Raw genomic sequence first — 22955 nt, 5'->3', positions numbered from 1 at the left:
ATCGTGTTTGTTTGGCAAGACAATGAGAAAACTCTAAGACAATTTATAGAATATCTCAATTCCAATCATTTCGATTTAAAATTCACATACAATTATAGTAGAACTAAGATTGATTTTCTAGATCTTCTACATTGAAGAACACAAACATATATAATAAACCAGTAAGCTGCATCAACTACACTGAAAGAATTAGTAACCACTTTCATAAGTGGTTAGAAAATGTTCCTTTCAGTAATTTTAGAAAAATTAAGTGCAATTGTTCTAAAGCAGAACATATGAACAACAAGCAGTAGATAGAATTCAAAAATTTTAACCAAAAACCAATCAACCAACAATTTTGAATAAAGTTTATGAAAAGGTAAAAAAAAGTTGGTAGAAAATAATTAACCTATCAATCAAAAATGAAACTATCAAATTTGGAAGAAGAAATTCATGTTCCTATCATAACTCAATTGAATACAACGGCCCCAAAAATTAATAAAATAATCAATAAGCATTGGTGCATTATACAGAAAAATGCAATTTTCCAGGCTCACCTGCCAGAGATACCCAGAATTATTTTTACTTAGGCTGAAACTCTCAAACAAAAAATAGCATGAGTTGTTTAAAAAGATCTTTAGATGGGAGATACACAACAAATCAGATGTGAAAGGGTATTATAAATGCTTGAAATGTAAAGTTTGCAAACTAAATACAGTATATATGAATCAAAACAATTTTAAAAGTTCTCTTCTTCTTGGACCAATAAAGAATATACAACAGAGCATTTTATTAATTGTGATTACATTTTTTTAGTTTACTTACAAAAATGTCCATGTAAGAAGCAATATATTTGATGTACCATGAGAAAACTTGAATATTAGTTTTATGTTCCGCCAACCTAATCTTTAAATGGTATAATCCAAAACAATCTAAACATTTTTAAAACTGTCATTTTCAGAACCCAGCAGGGTTAATCTGTATGGGTATAGAAGAACTACAATTAAATTGGAGAGAAGTTAACATAATCACACAGAACCACCAACAGGAAACCCGTTACATACACACTTTGAAAACATTAACTTTGAAAGGGTTAAATGTGGATCCAAATTTGGGTGCCTTTCTGGTCAAACCATAATTCCCACACTATTTGTGTGTTTAGATTTGTAAATCTATATCTATATTGATATTAATATAGATTATCCTCTGGATACTTGGTGGTACACTCACTCTTTTCTCTTTTCCTTTACTAGATACAAACCAATCATCCCATAATATGCCTTTATTGCTATTTGGTGTTCCTTCTTCATCATAATATATGGTTAATTTTCCTTTCCCCTAGTTTCCCAGTTAATATAGAGTCCTTAGGATACCACTCTATGCTCAAACCTCATACAGTATATGGTTTTATATATTAAATGCTTGGAGCATTGGCCACTCTGACATAGTAATATTTTGGAGACATCTCCTATTATACAATATGACTGATGAGTTAATCTGTATACTCAATGTGATATTTTATTCTTTAGGCCTTTTTTAATTATTCCATAGTTTGGTACAGTTATATATTCTTAAATTAATGTTGTTGTTTTTATTTGTTTTATTTATTGAAAGTGAATGTTAGTTAGAATATAGTTATTTTGCATTCTTTCTTAGCCATATAGATTTTACTTAATTGATCAGGTTATATAGAGGGAGGGATAAACCATTTTGACATCACCCCTGAAGAAGTTTTTGAAGCGAAATGTGTTGGGTTAATTCCCTGGACTTCCTAAATATCTCTGAGAACACAGAGGAAGGAAGTCTACAGAGCAGCACAGGCATCGCCCCGCCCACTGATGTCATTTGATGAAGACGAGGAGGAGAGACTTGGAGTCCACATTGCAAATCTAACACTGTGTCGTGTGTGTTTATCTTGTATCTGTGCTAGGATTTTTCCAAACATGCTTGTTTTTACCAGTAGATTGTGAGTGGCTTTCTTTTATTTGCAGATAAACAATTTTATCAGTACGTCGCTGTTTGTTCTGCCTCTGAATTTAGTGAGATTATAACCAGATGGATCGGTGATGCACAGACCAACCCCTATCTGAATTCTCTACTCCAGTGGAGTATTACGCCTAAAACACAATAGATAATTTGTGAGTGAATTACTTTTACAGAAACGGTCTCCCCTGCACAAGTTTGAAATACTATACCTGTTGGTCACTTTCTGGACATTCTTTTTCTTCTGTAAGGATTCAGTGTGGGGGCTTAGACTTCAAGCAGCATCAGTTAATAGGGAAAGAATACAGTGTTAGAATATACTGTATTTCTTTATTCTATGCAAAGTGCATAGCTCTACATTTTGCACTTGCACCGTTTTTTGTAAGTTAGTTATTAGTTGTGTGCGTTTCAAACTATAATTATATAGAATATATATATATATATATATATATATATATATATATATATATATATATATATATATATTCTTGGTTTAAGAATGCTATATATTACACTGTATACTATGTATTTAAATCTGGACCAAGAGTAACATGGGCAATCTATAAATACAACAGTCCGTACTCTAACAGAGAGAAGCTGTTTACACATTTTCAGTTATTTATATATCTCCCAGGAAGCAGAAATAGTATTAAGAAAGATTCCCATACAGGAGGACAAACAAATTCAGCTTGACTGGTTTGCCCAAAGGCCCACACAGACATGACCAAATAAGTCTTCACACTTCCAGAATACCAATCCTGAAACCAGTAAGTTTAAGCCCATGTTACTACATAGGATGAAATAGTAGAAAATGAAAAGACCACTCAATAGCAAAGAAGATCCGACAACAAGAGTGTCAGGAGGACAGGAGATGGAAGGGAGGAAGATTTGACAAGAAGCTACAAGGGTGAGAAGCCCAAGGAGAAGAGGCTTCAGGAACACACATGAGATGAGCAGGCGGAGATGAGGTCATATGTATCTTTACGGAACATCATTCTTACAGTATAATTACTATAACATGTCATTTGTCCTTTTACTAGAACTATACTGTGTATATATATATATATATATATATATATATTGTAACAGCAGTTTGATGTGTTTACTTCAATACAATACGTGTATGTATTTACGTGTGTGTTTGCGTTTCTATGTCACGCTTCCCCAAATAGAACATGGAATACAGAAGCTTTATTTCTTACATCACTCTTTGGACTTAGAACTGTGACCTGATTAAGACTTAGGCACTAGAGCAGGGGTAGACAACTCCTGTCCTCAAGAGCCACCAACAGGTCAGGTTTTGAGGATAACCCTGCTTCAGCACAGGTGGTTAAATCAGTCGCTCAGCTGAAGACTGAGCCACCTCTGCTGAAGCAGGGATATCCCTAATACCTGGCCTATTAGTGTCCTTGAAAACCGGAGTTGCCCACCCCTGCACTAAAGAATAATTAGCAGCTGGTCTTAAAATAGCACAAGGTCTTAAATTAGCGTGACTGGCTATGCGTAATTTTAACGTCTTTTACAATCCTACAGTATGTCTGTATAATAATTACGTCTGTGTAACGTTTGTGCTTAATTGCATCAGCACGCGCCTTTAAACATGTTACATTTGCTAATAGCTGTTCTAATGTGTCTCTTAGGCTCATTATCAGCCTTAATAAGTTTCAACGTTTCCACGATGATTCGAGGTGTTAGGCGGTATCTCCGGAGCACCTCATTATTGGGCATGCCAAATACATCAACGCTAGCCCTATAAATGATTTCCCCTTTTCTCTGGGGGGTCTTGGTTTATTATCAAGAAGAGTAAGCATTGCCATGTCGTGTCTGTGCATCAATAGAGCGGCAATCACAGCCTTGGCTGAAAAAATAGTTGTTGCAAATGCTGGGTTCATATAGTGTTGTGAGATTAGCGCCTGGGCCCTAGAGGTGCATAATTAAAAAGAGTCTTAAATTGAGAATAGCTGTTAATCCAATTGAATGCTAATATGAACAGGTGCTATTGACCATGCGTACACCCGTGTTGAGCTGATTTAATGAAAGCAACAATAGACATGCATTCACTCAGCCTGTCAAGTCGGTATGTTAACGACCCCCATACACACTATCGTTTACACCTATTTTTGGCCAACTCTAAATTGGGGTCTCATTCTTAAACCAGCCACTTGCGCCCATCCAAGGAAATCTGCCCCTCACCCTACGAGCGGTGTTTACTTATTGTATCAACTTAAGAAGATGCTTTTTACTTTTTTAAGCCTTTTCTTTAAGGAGCGAGTTATTTCCCACGTGTTCTTGCTGGCCGTCAGCTGATGATAATTGTAACTTGTGCCCCTGTCTGAATAGCTCCTAGAGTCCCTGGGTTTGTTCTTTTCTGGCAGAGATCAATAAATATAAAAAGTATGATGCAAATGTCTCAAAGGAAAAGGTGTTACATTGCTGGTTGTAATTTCTAAATGGATATATATGATGCCAAATAGCCCCCTATCATTAAGCGCTGCTCATTTTCTTTATAATTCACTTAATCTGTGGTGCAACTATATTTGGGAATGAAGCTTTGGTGCACTGTAAGTCTTGATGTCGTATAGTGCTGGTGCACTGTAAATACGTCAGCACAGGAACACATCGCTAAATTCTACCCCATATCGACATCATATTACACAAGTGCAGTTAGCATCATAGTTTTCCTCCTTTTTCATAATAAAGAAAAAAAAATATTATTATTAACAGGACATACTTAAACTTGATAGACTTCCTGTATGTTATTTTTCAACTTAAAGTGCTACTAATTGTTACTATGTATGTAATAAGAGTATCAATATTTTGGTCCCAGATTTGTTTTCGCGGACAGCTGGAACTGAAAATCTCCAGATTTCACACACCAACATTTTTTTTAAATCTAATGTACAAAAAAAGATAAATTTTAAATAGTCTATTTAACTGTATTTGTTAAGTAGACATGTTTTAAAAAAATATATACAGCTCAACCCCGTTATAACGCGGTCCTCGGGGGCCACCCGATTTGACCGCCTATAACCGGGGTCGCACAATTTTTTTTTTAAATGGCCGCCGCGCACCCGATTGGGAGGAGGGAGGAGGAGGGGGGAAGAGGTGGAGTGTGGCGCCGGCAGCCCTACATGTCCCCTAGCAGCCACTGTAATACTCCCAGCATTCCCAGCACTCCCCTCAGCAGCTCCGCACCATCCAACCAAGGATCCCCTTCAGCCTCACACCGATACCCCCCCCCCCAGCCTCGCACTGATCCCTGCACAGACCCCCCCCCAGCCTCGCACTGATCCCTGCACCGATCCCCCCCCCAGCCTCGCACTGATGCCTTGCGCCGATCCCCGCACCGTCCTCCCAGCCTTGCGCCGATCCCCGCACCGTCCTCCCAACCTTGCGCCGATCCCCGCACCGTCCTCCCAGCCTTGCGCCGATCCCCGCACCGTCCTCCCAGCCTTGTGCTGATCCCCGCATTGTCCCCCCCCCCCAGCAGCCCCACGATGCCCCCAAAGGTGGGTGGCCTGTGACACTAAAGGTAGGGTGTGTGCTGTGTGCTGTGTGCGTGTGCGTGTGTGTGTGCTGGTGCTGTGTGTGCTCTGAGTGTGTCCAGTGTGTGTGCTGGTGCTGTCTTCTGTGAGTAGTGTGCTGTGAGTGTATGCAGTGTGCTGTGAGAGTGTGCTGTGTGTGCTGGTGCTGTGTTCTGTGAGTGTATGCAGTGTGCTGTGAGAGTGCTGTGTGTGCTGTGAGTGTGTGTAGTGTGCTGTGAGTATGCAGTGTGCTGTGAGTGTATGCAGTGTGCTGTGAGTGTCTGGTGTGTGTGCTGGTGCTGTGTTCTGTGAGTAGTGTGCTGTGAGTGTATGCAGTGTGCTGTGAGAGTGTGCTGTGTGTGCTGGTGCTGTGTTCTGTGAGTAGTGTGCTGTAAGTGTATGCAGTGTGCTGTGAGAGTGCTGTGTGTGCTGTGAGTGTGTGTAGTGTGCTGTGAGTATGCAGTGTGCTGTGAGTGTATGCAGTGTGCTGTGAGTGTGTGCAGTGTATGCAGTGTACAGTGAGTGTGTGCAGTGTGCAAAAAAAAGTTAAAAGTCCATTTTTTAAAATTCGGGGTCCATGCTCAAACCGCGTTTTAAGTGGATCCGCGTTATAGCGGACGCGCTATAACTGGGTTGAGCTGTATATAAATACTGAATACAAGTTTAGTTCTAGTGTCTCTAATGGGCTTTTTCTATAATGGATTTTTATTTTCTTTATCAGGGAGGGATTACCCGACAGGTTATGCCGATTTGCCATACTTAAAGCTGCAGTTCAGTCTTTTTTTTTTTTTTTCTTTTTTTTTTTACTTCAATAGTTTCATGTGGGCAATCTCTAATTACCTAAAGAACTGCATAGCTGCCGGTCAATTCGTTCTCCGTCTATTGATCAGCAAAGTTTGGCGACATCTTTAAATATGGGGAATGTAAATCGTTGCTATAGGAACAAGCATGCTTGTTGAAATAGAATACAAGAAAATTGGTCTTTCAAAGTTGTTGTTTTTTAAAACAGAAAATGCTAAAAGTATTTTTTCTTACTACAGAACTGATTTATTAAAAAAAAACACACATGCAGGATATTGCTAAAACTGCAGCTTTAAGTGATTTGTTTGCATGTGTTTTTAGATTAAGAATGGCTTTGGTGGCAGCATCCTTTGGCAAAAAGCTACTGCATGTAGCATGATGCTCCATCAGATAACATAACATATCCCATAAAAATTTACAGGATGACAGAGTTTAAATAGCGTTCAATGGCGGTGTTGACGCCGAACATCCCAGCATAACGCATCAGACGGGACAATGAACCCGCTGTATCTGCTCACACATATTGAACTCAGCAGGGCTTAGGACAAAATCGCTGAAGATTTGAGTTAGGGTTGCTGTAACCATTGAACGTCTGCAGACTCAGTAAAAAAAATATCACAGGAATCCACACAGCTCTGAATGAGAGACCGGAAAACTCCATTCCCTACGGCTTGTATCAATCTTTACCCTCAATCTTATAAAATATATATTTTTTATTCTGCAAATGAATGTAATACTAATGTTTTTAGTGTCTTTACACTATTGGACTGTAGTTTCCAGCTTCGTCCTTTCCATGCGAGTACATACCGTGTATACAGGCTCTGCGCTGTAAAAAGCCTGAAAATGATTCGTACCTTTTGAGGTCAACTGTGGTAACATTGAACACAACTCCTTTCAGCCAGAGGATCATGAAGAGCCGTTGAGAGAAGGGGCAGTTTCCTATACTTTCTCCATCACTCCCAGCCTGTAAGAAACAACATTTAGTAGTCAACATTGTATCCAAAGCAGAAAATATGCATATGATTATCAACCAATGAAGACCAGTTAATCACAATTCCTTGTGTACTAAAAGTATTAATTGGATCTTTCTAAGAGTAACACGAGAGATTGCAAAAAGGTCACATATTCGTTAGTAATGATGTGTTACAAATGAATCATGGCTTGCTAAGGGCAGTTTTATGTTACAACCACACTGAAAAAGTGTAACGTTCCTGTTGCATCTCTTAAAGCTACAGACCAAGCAATATCATTCATGCAGGTTTTTTTTTTATATAAATAAATCATTTCTGTACTATGAGAAAATACTTGTAGCATTTTTTTAAACCCCACTGTGAATAACATTTTTTATGTATTATAATGTAACATGAATTTTTTTGTTTCTATAGCAACTATTCACAAAGTCACATCCTCTTCCTCTTCTAAAACAGGCTCTGGCACACTCCTTTTTGAGTCCTACCGACTCACAGTAGCTTGTGGTTGCTTCAGGGAAGGCCCCTTAGATAGGGGCGCCCCTATTTACTGATTAGTGTCAGGGACAAAGTAAAGACGCCGCACGGTGATTGCGGCCTGTGGTCTGGGACCAGACTACCTCCCTGTGAGAGACTGAAAGGTGATATTATCCACGCCGGAATTCACCCCACGCGGAGGCGGACGGCCTTGCGGATGACAACGTTGGATCAGACAGATCTCTTCGTTAATCTGCATCACCCGGGTGCTGGAGCTTCCGGGCAGGAACCCAACTAAGTGCACCAACACTTCACGGGATAGCGCTATCTCCTACACTTTGGGAGGGCCTTGACATTGGGAAAAAGGGGCATCAGGGTATTGGTGCCTGGCACCCAATATACTTAGGGGACACCCCCTGGTGGTATCAGGTTGGGGCCTATCTTGCTGTGTGGTACAGGTTACCGATATTACTGTGTTCAGTAAAGGTTGGTAGTATATACTTGAGTGTGTGTATTATTGGTATTGTTCCTGTAAGGGGCTTATCCCACCCCATTGGGATCCCTTGCAGGTGGAGGCACTGTCACCAGACGAATCAGGTACACCCCAGGTTCCCAGCGGTGGAGGTTCAGGCCTCCTGTGAGCCACAGGTAACGCACCACACACAGCGTAGCCGCCATATCTCCCATAGGGTGGGGGAAAGTGCATTTATATATATATAAATGTATATATATATATAAAGTTGAAGCAGGGGTCCCTGGAGCTGAATCCCATTGTATTGTATGTCTTTATTTATATAGCGCCATTAATGTACATAGCGCTTCACAGTAGTAATACACGTGGTAATCAAATAAATAACAGATAATATAAATAACAGGTCATGGGAATAAGTCCCCAGAGCTGAAATTATTGGGGTTCTGGTGACCCCCTGCTTCAATTCTATATAAAAAAAAAACTTTAAAAAAATGCCGTCTTGGATTACGCCTTTCAAACCTGACCTGTTGATGGCCCTTGAGGACTGGCGTTGGCCATCCCTGTGCTACAGTGAAAGAGCACACTGGAGACTGGGTATAGGTGTTGCTGGGGAATAGCTACCAGACTCAACATTATAAATCGGATTTATCAGAAGATTTGCATCTCTATGTGCAAGCTGCTTTTCCACGTGTTTGTGTTGCTTCTTGTTCTTAATCAGATTTGTCCTAGTTACAGTACACCCGCTGCTGTTATTTCCCCACTTTTGCACGGCTTTTGAACCAGAGAATCTTTGATACATATTTCCAGTACCGAAGTGTGAGCTTGGAAGCAGCCTCACAATGATGCCAGGCAGGTGCTGAAAGTTAACCCAGCACTGACACACGACCCGAGGCTGAATTATTGATAGAAATTCCATTCCATTACATGCATTGGCTGAAGTCTATGCCACTTGCATTTTAAGATGAGGATTTGTTTTTAATATGATGACACAAATAACGTTCAGATAAAAGGTGAAGCAGCCACGTACTGTATACAATATGTGAAAATTGACATGCTTCAGAATATATTCAGTTGAGTATAACTAGCCTCTTCCAGTTGTATCTGTTTAGAGAACTGAATCTACAAATAATTGCTGACATTAACCTTAATAGTTGCTGCTGACTGCACAGCCACTCTCACTGTCCCCTGGTCCTCACTATACTGTAGACCAGTGTTTTTCAACAGGGGCTCCTAGAAACCCTTGTGTTCCCCGGGCATCCCAAAAGGGTTCACTGCAATTTTCAGGTCATTTGAAAATTGTACCAAATACAGAAGAATTTACAATGCATCTGATCTCAGACACACTATTAGAGAAGGTTGGGATTCCTTACACTGCATCTCCTCTCAGACGCGCTATTAGAGAGGGTTGGGGTTCCTTACAATGCATCTGATCACAGACACGCTATTAGACAGGGTTGAGTTCATTACAATACATCTGCTCTCAGACACTATTAGAGAGGGCTGGGGTTCCTTACAATGTATCTGATCTCAGGCGCACTATTAGAGAGGGTTGGGGTTCCTTACAATACATCTGATCTCAGACGCACTATTAGAGAGGGTTGGGGTTCCTTACAATGGATCTGATAGCAGACACGCTGTTAGGGAGGGTTGGGGTTCTGTAGAATTTCACAATATAATTATTGTGATCCTTAACCAAAAAATTGTTAAAAACCACTGTTGTAGACCAACAGAGAAACCATAACTGTAGAAAAATACTTATGTTGTTACTATTGGTAAAAAGATAGTACACAATGCTGAACTGGCTGAACTGGCTGAACTGGCAATGGTCTGTAGAGCCTATGCAATAAGCATTGCAAACATATTTGTTGCTGCAAAATTGGCAGTAAACTCAATTTTAATTGCACTTGTGCCAATGTGCTAAGCTTACATTTCTTCATCTGTGCCAAAAATATATTTTTTTCATCTCAGAAATGGACTGTGCTAGGCGTAAAGTTGTAAATGGTGTGTACAAAAAAAGGGTTTCTCTGTGCCAAAAAAGACTATTAATAATGTTGGTGCGGAATTAAGTTGCTTCTGTAGGTATCAAAAAAATAAATTATTGGACTCAGCACGGATGTTTCATTATATAAGTTAATAAGTTAATATAAGTTATTATTTTCACGGTGAAGCAATTATAAAACAATTACACTAATTTATATTTACCAACACTAACTATAAATAAAAATAAACTTCATTATGCGTTAATTTAAATTGTATTCAACATGAGGGATGCTTAAAAAATCATTTCAAACAACAAATTTTGCATCATATGTATAACGTCTTCCTACATAGGCTGCGTCCATAGAAGGACCGACAGCGCTGAGCAGTGCGGACACTCCGCGATGAGCCCCGTCATCCTCAAAAAAGATGTCTTGAGAGGGGGCTTCCGCGAGCGTCCGCAGGCGTGCTGAGGCGCAGGGATTTTCATCTGACAGGAGAAAATATTTTCAGACCACGCTGAGAACGTCACGTGGCTGCCAACATCCAACCCGGGTGAAGCAGCGCTAGGTTGACGTCAGCGCCATGACGTTGACGCCGGCACCGTGATGTCGGCGCTTCGACCCCTGTTGACCCCGTGACGTCATAGCTCCGCCATCCGATAGCGCACGCTGGCTCGCCTGCTAGTCCATGAAATCGATCCTGATTGAGCAGGTGAGCCTCAGCGTCAGCGCGGAAGATCGTGGGCTGCTCTACTATGGACAAAGCCATAGAACGCATATTTTTTGTAGGTTTATATTCTTTTTAGCACTGACATTTTTGCTGCAACACAAATGTGACAGTATTAAAACAACATGACTGCCAGAGGGACTAGCAAAAAATTACAGCGCAAATGTCATTGTTTGTGAAAATGCCATGTTTTGACATAAAGATGTATACGCTGAGTACAGCAGGTTAAATTTCCTGGAAAACGGTAAAGACATTTTTATCTGAACATTATGAGGTACATTAATCAGGGCAATGTGTGCAGTAAACGGATGCAATGTATGCTTATCCTGCATCACTTAATGTCAATATATCTTTGTTTGAACCTATTTTGTGATTTTGGGGGTGTGAAAATAAGTTAGCGATGGGTGAGCAATGCACATATCAAAGTAAGAGCAATTAAAACAAATTGATATACGCAATGTTGCCTAAAACAGGAGTGGATTCATGTTCCTTGAAATAGCACCATATCCTCTTGCTCCTACTATAATCCCCATGCTCACAGATTTTTAACTACTCCCTCTACTCTTGTATGTTTCCCTCCTCCTTCAAACATGCAACAGTCATACTATTACTCAAAAACAGCAAGCTTGACCCTAAATGTCTTTCTAACTATCGACCTGTCTCCCTCCTGCCTTTTGCTTCTAAACTCCTTGAACGTCTTGTATTCTCTCGCTTGCTCCATTTGCTCACCACCTATTCTCTCCTAGACCCTCTACAATCTGGCTTCCGCACTGCTCACTGCACTGAAACAGCCCTCACTAAAATAACTAATGACCTCCATGCTGTCAAAGACAGAGGTCATTACACTCAGCTTATATAACTCGACCTCTCTGCAGCATTTGATACCGTGGACTACCCTATCCTCCTTCACATTCTCCATACTCTTGGTATTCATAACAAAGCTCTATCCTGGATCTCCTCTTACCTCTCCCATCGTACTTTCTTCTGCTAACACCTCCTCTATCGATCTCTCTGTGGGGGTACCCCAGGGCTCTGTCTTGTTACCTCTCCTCTTTTCTCTGTGCACACTCTCTCTAGGTGACCTAATGACATCTCTTGGGTTCAAATATAACCTCTATACTGACGACACACATTTACTTTTCAACACCTGACCTTACACCTGCTGTACAGACCAAAGTTTCTGAATGGCTCTCTGCGATATCATCCTGGATGGCCCACCGCTGACTTAAACTCAACATGTCAAAAACAAAGCTCCTCATATTTCATCCCAAACCTGGCCCCACTTCCTCCTTCCCCATTACTGTTGGAAGTTCTGTCATACACCCAGTAGTGCAAGCACGCTGCCTAAGGATCACACTCGACTCCTCTCTCACATTCTCCTCTCACATTCAAAACGTATCTAAAACCTGTCGCTTTTTCCTCCGCAATATTATAAAGATAAGCCCGTTCCTCTGTTGCTCGACTGCAAAAATGCTGACTCAGGCCCTTATTCTCTCCCGTCTCGATTACTGTAACCTCCTGATGTCCGGCCACCCTGCCTCTCACCTGTCTCCCCTACAATCTATCCTAAACGCTGCTGCCAGAATCACTATACTCTTTCCTAAATCTGTCTCAGCGTCTCCCCTGCTAAAATCACTCTCCTGGCTTTCTATCAAATCCCACATCTCGCACTCAATTCTCCTCCTCACTTTTAAAGTTTTACACTCTTCTCTGCCCCTCCTTACAGCTCAGCCCTAATTTCTCGCTATGCACCATCCCGACTCTTGCGTTCTGCTCAAGGATGTCTTCTCTCTACCCCTTTTGTGTCTAAAGCCCTCTCCGCTTTGAACCGTTCTCACTGACTGCCCCACACCTCTGGAATGCCCTTCCCCTCAGTACCCGACTAGCACCCTCTCTATCCACCTTTAAGACCCACCTGCTTAACAAAGCATATGAGTAGCACCGTGGCAAATACTATAGACACCGTACATAAAGCTTGGCCCCCTGCAGACGCACTTTCCAGAACACCCTCCTACTGTCTCTGTACGTTCTCCCTACCTACTAATTAGACTGCAAGCTCCTCGGGGCAGGGACTCCTCTTCCTTAGTGTTACTTTTATGACTAAAGCACTTATTCCCATGATCTGTTATTTATATTATTTGTTATTTATACGATTGTCACGTGTATAAAGTGTGTTAAGCACTATATAAATAAAGACATACATACATATCCAGAATACTAATAAGCAAAATTATAGGCTATATGTATCTCCTCACACCTCCTTCCAAATAACATAGGGGGAGCAGCGAACTGCCAGGGACCCAGGTGGTAAAAATGCAAATATTCAGAAATAAACATCACCCCAGGGGGAGGTGCAGCCTCCATTATTTTTGAATAAAGATATTTGCATTTTTACCCCCCGTGTCCCTGGCAGTGCACTGCTTTTCTTTTTTCTGGTTCCTGCATTTCTCCGTTTGCGGCTGGACACGCCATTACAGACTCGTGGGGACTCAGGAGTGGGTGAGATTTATTTCATTATTTCATCAAGAGTGTATTATACTACAGTACAGAGGAAACTTTTCTCCAATGAGATTTACTGCAGGCTGATTTCTATCGCCCTGTTCGTTACCTTTAGGAGATTTTATGCGGTTTAATTACAGGTTTATCACTCGTATACCCACTCCATAGGTCCAGAATCTCAGCTTTAAGGACTATTGAAATAAGATTCTTTGTCTCTCCTATTCAGTGGAGCACCCTACTTCCTATATGCATATGAACATAGGGAGAGACCCCTGTGCTCAAAAAGGAATGCCCCTTAGATACCTGGGAGATATGCTAATAAGATATGCAAAGTGTATTTAAATTACTCAGACCCCACATCTCCTAAAAGCTTTTCATAGGACCTATACTGACAAGTCTAAGGCCCCTTGAGAAGAAGGGTAGATAGCTCCCCTGTCACAGTTTACTTTACAGCGCACATGCCTGTAGCTAATCATACTCTTGGACACTCTCCTCTTTTAAAAGCAGACCATTTCAAGGTGTGAGCAGAGGCTGTGGGTTCTGATCCAGTTGTGCCTGACTCTAGTACACCCTTCATCAGAAGGGGCCTTAGGCTTGTAAGTATAGACCCTATGGAAACCTGTTAGGAGTTGTGGGCTGTGAGTCACTGAAAGTAAGTCTGTCACGATAGGTGAGGTTTGACCAGATTTTTGGGATCGCAAAACACCAGGCAGAAAGAGAGAGTACAATAAACAAATGTTTATTCTGACCAGAGCCAACAGGGAGCACCACAAAGCAGAAACATGGCAATAAATCACCAGAACAGAGGGTTACGGGGGACTCCTAGCTCGCTTGGTGCAGGGAGCTGGTGAAGCTAGCTTATCCTGGATGCCATCTCGATCCGTTCATCCCAGACTAAACCCAGTTACATGGGATCACCGCCTCTCCACATTTCCCTTTCCAGTTGGTCCCTAGTCACCGAGACCAACCATGAACAACTGTGGAACTCTGATCAGCATGGAACAAAGTAAGTACAGACAGCACCCAATAAGAAAGTCTGTATAGCAATAACGGGTGCAAACGGGAACAGAGAGGACCCTCGTTCCTCTCAAATAATCAATAGAACAAAATGTACCCAGCACACAAAGAGAAAATGAACTAATGAAGGATCAACCAAAAAGTCAAATTTAATTAAACATTTACGATGCATATAACATCAAACAGCAACAGAGGGACAAAGTGTATATACGGGAACAAAGACAGGGATGGAGAGGGATGGAGAGGGAAGGAGAGGAAGGAAAAAACACGGGAAATAAAAAGTGCAGGACAAGGGGGCAACGTAACGTTTCGGGGTACAGACCCCTTCTTCTGGCCCGTTCCCAGGTTGACCGAAGTCACCTGGTACTTCCCTTGCCCTGTGACTAGGTCCCTGAAATACACAGTGACACACTGACACTAAATCTCAACGGTAAATAGTGGAAAACCAAAGATATAAAAAGCTACTGCTAGTTCTCCAAGCAAAATACAGGTAAACTGGAAAGCACAAATCTCATATAAGAGTGCCTGTAAAACAGTAACGGATAAGGAGTATAACTGGCAAATTATGGCAGCACAGTGCTGTTTTTTTTGCACACTGAGGAGTTTAGAGTTCCAGCTTAATCTACCTTTGGACTGTTCCTGTGTATGCTGGCCAAAAGTCTACTTCAGTGGGTCATTAACCTTGTAGCACCATAATTTGCCAGTTATATTCCTTATCCGTTACTGTGTTTACAGGCACTCCTGTATGAGATTTGTGCTTTCCAGTTTACCTGTATTTTGCTTGAAGAACTAGCAGTAGCTCTCTTTATATATCTTTGGTTTTCCACTATTTAGATTTAGTGTCAGTGTGTCACTGTGTATTTCAGGGACCTAGTCACAAGGTAATGGAAGTACCAGGTGACTTCGGTCAACTTGGGAACAGGCCAGAAGAAGGGGTCTGTACCCCGAAACGTTACGTTGCCCCCCTTGCCCTGCACTTTTTATTTCCCGTGTTTTTTCCTTCCTCTCCTTCCCTCTCCATCCCTGTCTTTTTTCCCTTATATACACTTTGTCCCTCTGTTGCTGTTTGACGTTATATGCATCGTAAATGTTTAATTAAATTTGACTTTTTGGCTGATCCTTCATTAGTTCATTTTCTCTTGGTGTGCTGGGTACATTTTGTTCTTCTGATCAGCATGGACTTCTATAGTTTCCTGGACTCCATTTAGAAACATGGAGAACTGGTCGCTGACCAATCAGGGGAGACCTGTCCTTCACTGAGCCAATCAGTAGCTGTGGGTTTGCTCAGATCAGACCAATCGGGGCCATGGGTGGCATGTCAGGATAGCCACTAGATATGGGTGCTTGGAGTATGGGAAATTGGTACTGACCAATGAGCACCAACCCCTGATTTCACCTCCAGACCTAATGCAGGGGTAGACGCCTGGCTGCCGTGGAGAGAATAAGGCTCAGCTTTAAAAGTGTGGACTCTCCCAGAAGGCGGCCTCGCTGTTCTCCACCTTACAATTGTTTACAAGCACTGCACCTAGCCCCACACAAAGACTATCCCTCTGATTTATTGTATGCTTGCCATTGTTACTGGCATACAATGAGTCACACAGGTATACATAGAAACCATTGAAGGAGTTCTGAAAACAATGACACTGAGTTTGAATCAAAAGAACCTGGTTCAATTCCTACTGTCAGCTTCTTGTGACCTTGGGCAAGTCACTTTATCTCCCTGTGCCTTAGGCACCAAAATCATAGATTGTAAACTCATCTGTTAAGGGATTGTGTTTGTAAAAGTCATATTTGCTGCTTACAGTGCACTATGCTGTAATTGTGAAGCGCTTTGAGTTCCATTGGGAGAAAAGCGCTATATGATATAGAGTTATTATTAAAAAATATAGAATATACAGAATTACAGATAACTAATTCGGGGTTACATATTAGCAGGGCTGGCAGCCATTTTGCAGCCTGGAGATGGACAGTTAACCCTATAATCTGGGTCGCCCTCTTGACTGGCAAGGGGAAGAAGCAGACTTAACCTTTAATATACCATGCCACGCTGCCCCTGCTGTCACACACCCCTACCCCCCTCTCAAGAGGAGACCCCTGAAGGATTGGTTCAGTGGCACTGATGCTGAAAACTGACAACTATAGCTATACTGTGAAAATATCGGTGCAAAGTTATTATTTTGTTGTCACACACGCTGATATATACCTGCGTCTATATATTAACCTTAGTTGCGCCATTTTCTGGTATGCTTGCATCTGCCAGCAACGAGATGAGAGATTTATGGAGCAAGTGGGTGGAGTTAGAGAGAAGTTACCTGCGCATATTGGCACAAGCCTATTTATGAAGAAATTGGCGCGCGTGCATTCTTTTTCTTGGCGGTTTTCTGCGTTGGTTTTCTCCGTCACCCTGAAGGTGATGTAAGTCTTTTTTTTTTTTTAGCGTACAATGCTAGCGCAGTAGAAATACACTTCATAAATGTTGTATTTCAGAGAGAATTTTTTTTATGCAACTGTGTCATCGCATATAGCTGTATAGCAAGACATACTATAACAAGTACAAAAGGCTCGACAAGGGAATTCCTTATAAAAAATGTTGTTGGAACATACTGTCAAAACCTGAATGAACTAAAATATCCATAAAAAACGAAATATCCTTAAAACCTGACCTGTTGTTGGCCCTTGGGGACTGTGGTTGGCCACTCCTGACCTAAGACATACTCATTACTTCAGTACATGGTGATTTGTTTCTTTTTAGTACCTGCAGCAGCTACAGCAGCATAACATTCAAATCCCAGCTGAAAATCCACATCTTCAAATAAGCAGCTCATTAAACTTTCTACGCCTCCACTATGAACTCCAGACGCACTTGACCTCCCCTGCCCGCACTCCTAATAATAATGCACTGTCACTCCTACTGTGTCAATAAGCCTCCCAACATACCACTTAGATTGCAATCTATTGGGGGCGGGTTGCCTTTCCTCTTTTGTTGCCTTTTACTTGCTACACTTATAACTTTTGTTTGTCATTTTTTTTACCTTCTATTGTCAGTTTCTACATACATTGTTGGTGCTATATAAATAAAATGATACATACGTTTGATTAAATATTTTGGGGAGTGGTTGACGCTTCATTAGTGTAGGGTGAGACACTTAGGGGCGTATTCTGTAAGGTGTGATAACGCAGGTGACGTTCTATCGCATGAAAAGTCCCAATGATTTTCATGGGGCTTTTCATGCGATAGCTCGGCGTCTGCGCCTATCACACCTTACAGAATAAGGGATTTAGACTCTTTTGCCATGGGGGGTTTCAGAGTGTTCTGCAATGATCCTGTTTTTTACTTATCGCCTTTGCAAATGAGCAGCCACTATAACTCATAAAAACAACTATAAACAATAGAATGTCACCAGACAGACACAATCCTATAATTTCCTCCCCTGATATTCAATCTCATCTGTTTGAATTAAGCTTTCCATTCAGCTGCTAAACGCAAAATGAAAGCAGTAACACAATATGAAACTCAACAGACAAAGGGGAATTAGAGTCCAGAAAATACACAGGCAACAATGGAAGTCATGTGTCAGTGGCTTTGCAACGTCGGACTTTTATCAGGTCCAATAGTTTCTGGACAATATACAGGTACGGTCAAAATTCCCTGTATTAAACACACGCTTTCCACGCAAAGCAAATAGATACATCACATGAATAAATGTTAGTCTGTCTGTATCAGTATTTACTGGCAGAGGAAGGGTTAAAAGAGCCAGTCCTAGGTCTTCAAAAAAAAATGAAGATGATTCAAAATAAAGCTATGCTGAGTATGTCATGATAATGACGCATGTAAAGACCACTAAAGCTTCTTCTAAGTACTTAGAGACGGGAGTGGCAACAAACATTTTTGGATTTTTACAATATTTACATCTGGCATCACACCAATTAAGCAGGTGTCTAAGGGGATGCAGAGCTGATATTATATCATTTGATGCTGTTTTTTTTTGTTTTCTAAGACTCTGGCTTTTTTGTTTACCAATATTGTTCCTACTGTATCTCCCAGAAGAGAGACATTTGTACATATCTTCTCAAGTGTCAGAGCTATTTTTTGCTAGGCTTTGGCTTTGTGTGGCTGGAAGAGAATCCAACTGCTAATTATAACACGATTCACCGTGCCATGCTTAGTTTGTTTGTTTGCGAGGGCTACATATCCCCTCTATTTATAAAATGATCTCTCGTCCGGACTTGGATAACATATGCTACCAATTGAGATCCATACAACAAGGGGGTGCGGTGCTCAAAGGGTTAACATGAGCATTTTAGAAAACCAGTAGTTGGTGCGTGATGGGCTGCCTAATAACTATTTTACTCTTCTCTGGCCTTGAACTTTCTCTGCGGTTTCCTCATCATGATGGTCCCCTTAACCCTTGCACATCAAGTTGTGCCCGCCCTAATTCTTAACATCTAACCGGGACCTGGTTCCTCACTGGAATCCTGGACCACCCAATTGTCCTCAAACTGGGTCTTTGTGAACATATACCTTTGGTTGCCAACTTTCAAACACGGGAAGTGGTGACACACTTGGTTATCGGTGATGTCCACTGTCCCACATAATTTACTGTTGGTAGGGCAGACGCTATGTGACCAGCACATATATGCTGTCATCACTCCACAATATCGTTATAGAGCCAATTGGGCCTTTTCCCTCTCTACTTCTTCTCATTCCGGTCGTTGACTCCCGACGAAGCTACACTGTTTAGTGAAACGCGTAGCGTCGCTGCCTGTGACGTCATCAGCTGCCGCCCGGAAGTGTACCGGTTGTCTACCCGCGACACTGACTGTGTCTTCAGACGTATCTGCTGTGTGCCTGGTGCAGAGCCTTGGATGCTGGTGCATTGCACAGCAAGGACTGAGGATACAGAGGACCACCGTTCCGGTCGTGCCAATTGTGTGTTAGCAGATCCACACAACTCCTGCGGTCCGGAACGTGAGGCCAGAGACGGAGGAGACTGGAGCTGGTGATATTGCTTGTTTTATGTGCCCATTTTGATCTAAGACACTGTAAGTCTTAATTTTATTGCGTGTATAAATTGTTATTATCGTGTTACGCTATGGAAGCCTTTCTTTTTTCCTATACACTCTGACTGATGAGGTGCCGTGTGTGCTGCCAAAACCATATCAGACTGTGGGGTTATTTATCCATCATCACTACAGAGTCAAGCATTCGCCTCTGAACTCTGACATGCCTGAATTTATTTGATGCCACGTGAGTCTCCATTCACCTGATAACATATATCACATCGCTTTATTCAAAACTGTATTTGCACTATTTTGTGCCTTTATTTTTCCACATATTGATACCTGCGCTCCCCTGATCCCCGAGACGTCCTACTATTGAAGTGAATTCTGCAAACCATCCACTTAAGGGTTTTGAGCTGCAATCTTGTTCACGTTCACTTTATTCACAATTTATTTAATTATATTATATATTATATTTTTATTCACTGCGCCACCCTATTTGCACTTTGTTGCACACATTATCACTTCATGATAATGGTGAAAGGCAGGGTTGCAGACCTGTCGAAGGGCTGTTATATAGTGGCCGCACGCACTCAGCCGTGCGCGCGCGCAGCACTTATAATTGACTGTGGTTAGTCAGCCTTTCTATAATAGGGTCGCAGTGAGCGTGGCGCCGGCCGACAGGGGAGAAGATGGGGAAAAGAAAGATTTTGCACCGCTACCGCCGCTGAAATGTGTGTATCTGTGTGTGTGTGTGTGTGTATGTGTCAAAATTGAATAAATAAAAAATATTTTTATTGTGCAACATGTTTTTTTTATTTAAAAAATATTATTTAATACATTATTAACTCACACAATCTATACACACACACACACACACACACACACACACACACACAGTACCTTCACTCACAGCATACATACAAAAAGCGTGCGTCACGTGCACGCACGTTTGCATAGACGCGCGCCCGCACCTACTATAGGACAAGCCTAAGACATGCAAATGAGCACACAGTAATATTTCCATTTGCTCTCTCTCTTTCATATATATATATATATATATATATATATACCAATATACAAGTGTGAAGTGATTGGGTAACACAGTTAACTGAAATAAATCAGACTGCTGGAGAGGGTGCTATTATCCGAGTACCTAAAACATTCTATGCAACAATAACATAAGGATACGCACACCAAAAAGTTGCAGAAAGATTATTTATTATTGGGCCAAATATTTTCCTACAACTTTTTGGTGTCCTAATCGCTCTGTTATTTATATATTTGTATATTTATATAGTGTGAACAAGAATACGTTATTTGCCCAACAATGTTGGTTGTCTCTTATTTTCATCATGTTATTTTTCACAGGGATTGAATGGTACCTGCCGTATGTACTATACTCCTGAAAGCATGATAGCACTCTTTTTCAAGCGGCATAACTTGTGCAATTATGATGCCTCATGTTAATAATTGAGGGTACTTTTATGAAGAGACAATTTCTCAAATACACTGGCCATTCCCCTTTCTACTGGTTAAAAGTAAAATAGTTGCCCTGAGGGGAAAAGCTAATGTTGATTTTTAAAGGCAAAAAATGTACATAAAGCAAAACCAGTCTTTACAACCAAAACTGCATTTTGCAGTAGGATGTGTAGCCATGCCTGGTTTGGCTACCAGTCTGCCCTCCCTGGCATGCAAGCCCTGGTAAGAGCAGGCAGTGTCAGGACCAATTTTGGGTTTTCCCCACACAGGCAGCTTCCTTGAGTGGCAGGGGAGGAGGTGGGACTAGGTCTGTGTTCTGCCCAATCCTGGGTTCAGACCCAGTACCTTCCCCCCTACTGTACTTAAGGGGGTTGCAACCCCAAATTCATTAGTGTCTCTACCGTTGAGAGAGACAAGGTATCACGCAGGGCTGCTGTGCACTGGCAGGCATTTGTCCTCTTCCCTAAGTGGGAGAGTAAGTGATTACATTTTCTCCTGGTCCTGCTAGAGGGCTAGGGAAGAGCAGTGACTGCTGCGGGGGCCTTTGACCTGTAGTGAAGGTCCAGGGACCATCCTAAGTTTGGAGACCAGATCAGTGACTGTATTGGGCAGGACTGTCTTGAGACTGTGTTGCATAAGAATAAAACCGGTTCCAGTTATCTATACCTCCCGCCTGGTGTGTAATCTTTCTGGGGGGGAGAGGAAACCGTTTCTACTGTGGGAGATTGCTTCCATACATCTGGAGCATACAACATAGGGAGGTGCTGTGTACCATAGAGTAAATGTCAGGTATATACCCCAGAAGCCTGTCCTGCAGTCTCCACAACCATCGGCTTACCACTCAGCATTCTGTGAGCCAACAGGTAGCATGCACCATACACCTGGTAAAAGGGGAATCTCCCAAGGGGTGGGGGAAACACTGTTACGGATGTATGAGTCATAGAACAACAGTAAACACTGCCCACCCCTCCCCCATACCACAGGTTTCATAAAGCATCAATCCCTTTTAAAATTTATCAGCAATCAAGGGGCTAATTCTATATAGTTCAAAGCAGCTGTTTGGTATGTTTACAGCTGAAAATCACCATGGCGACTAATGGAGTTTTTTGGCTGTAAAATGGAGACTATAGAATAAGGCCCTAAGTTATTGTATTATAATGAGGCAGCATATCTCTAATAAATACTAAACAGATATTACAGTATTTATTTTATGTGGCTTTCATGGCAATTTCTCAAGACAATTTTAATCAATTATTTGAATCATGTTTTTTGGGACTCAGGAATCTAAGCTGACATAAAGATACTTAAACACTGATATTTGATTCCCTTTTAAAAAAGGTTTGTACTTCTCTCTTCGCACTGGTTAAGTTGATCACCTTTAGTCTCATGTACAATTTGCTAGTGCTTAGCACATGTATACAAGGTTATTCATGTGTAGTTATATGTACCTCCGTTTATAAATCTACACAGTCACGCAGCCGGTGTTAGGAATATGGTGTTTCGTTTTGATGATTGGATTCTGGTTTGCCTCTCTTATCAGGCATTAACTTCTGCGTAGCAGCTTATCAGTGAATGGGTCCCCTCCCTAGTAACCTCATCTGTTGCAACGAAAACACAGGATGATTACAAAGCAAAATCACACACTGGAAGGGAAAAAACACATGGTTCTGGAATTAATCCCAACCTACTCAAGAGACATTTCAATAATATGAATTTTTTTTTTTCAATAATAATAAAATTCACCATAGAATTCCCATTGTGGGGCTTATTCCTCACCCTGTTACCGTGTATGGCATTGACATATACAGGCAGTTTGAACATTTATTGGGGTGATCTTTATTAACACGAAAGAGCAAATAGAAGTTTGTTTAAACGCATTGCTACATTTTCTGTTTGTGTTTCCATCAAATAGAGTTTTCTTGCATGTGACGCAATTAATTAGCGAGAAACATATACGTCACTTCAGTCTCCGCAGATTTGTTGATGAAATAAAAAGGTAAGAAAGGCACAGAGACCTAGGACCCGGATTCATTAAAGCCCCAATGG

The 22955-nt window shown here is 41.4% G+C and overlaps 1 protein-coding gene across 5 annotated transcripts in view; it reads right to left on the bottom strand.

Moving 5' to 3' along the window:
• CLIC5 (chloride intracellular channel 5) overlaps nucleotides 1-22955 on the bottom strand; it is a 191804-nt gene that overhangs the window by 37580 nt on the left and 131269 nt on the right. For 3 of the 5 annotated variants that reach the window (XM_075598545.1, XM_075598547.1, XM_075598546.1), the window contains exon 2: nucleotides 7142-7251. In XM_075598545.1, coding sequence (XP_075454660.1) covers nucleotides 7142-7251 — 110 coding nt within the window. Of the gene's footprint in view, nucleotides 1-2174; nucleotides 2235-7141; nucleotides 7252-22357; nucleotides 22508-22955 lie in introns of those variants that run through there. The other 2 variants (XM_075598544.1, XM_075598548.1) reach the window with 2 other exon arrangements.

The sequence above is a fragment of the Ascaphus truei genome, chromosome 4, assembly GCF_040206685.1.
Source record: "Ascaphus truei isolate aAscTru1 chromosome 4, aAscTru1.hap1, whole genome shotgun sequence".
Classification (NCBI taxonomy): domain Eukaryota; kingdom Metazoa; phylum Chordata; class Amphibia; order Anura; family Ascaphidae; genus Ascaphus; species Ascaphus truei.
Note: the sequence above shows the minus strand (reverse complement) of the source record. Positions and strands in the feature narration are given on the sequence as shown.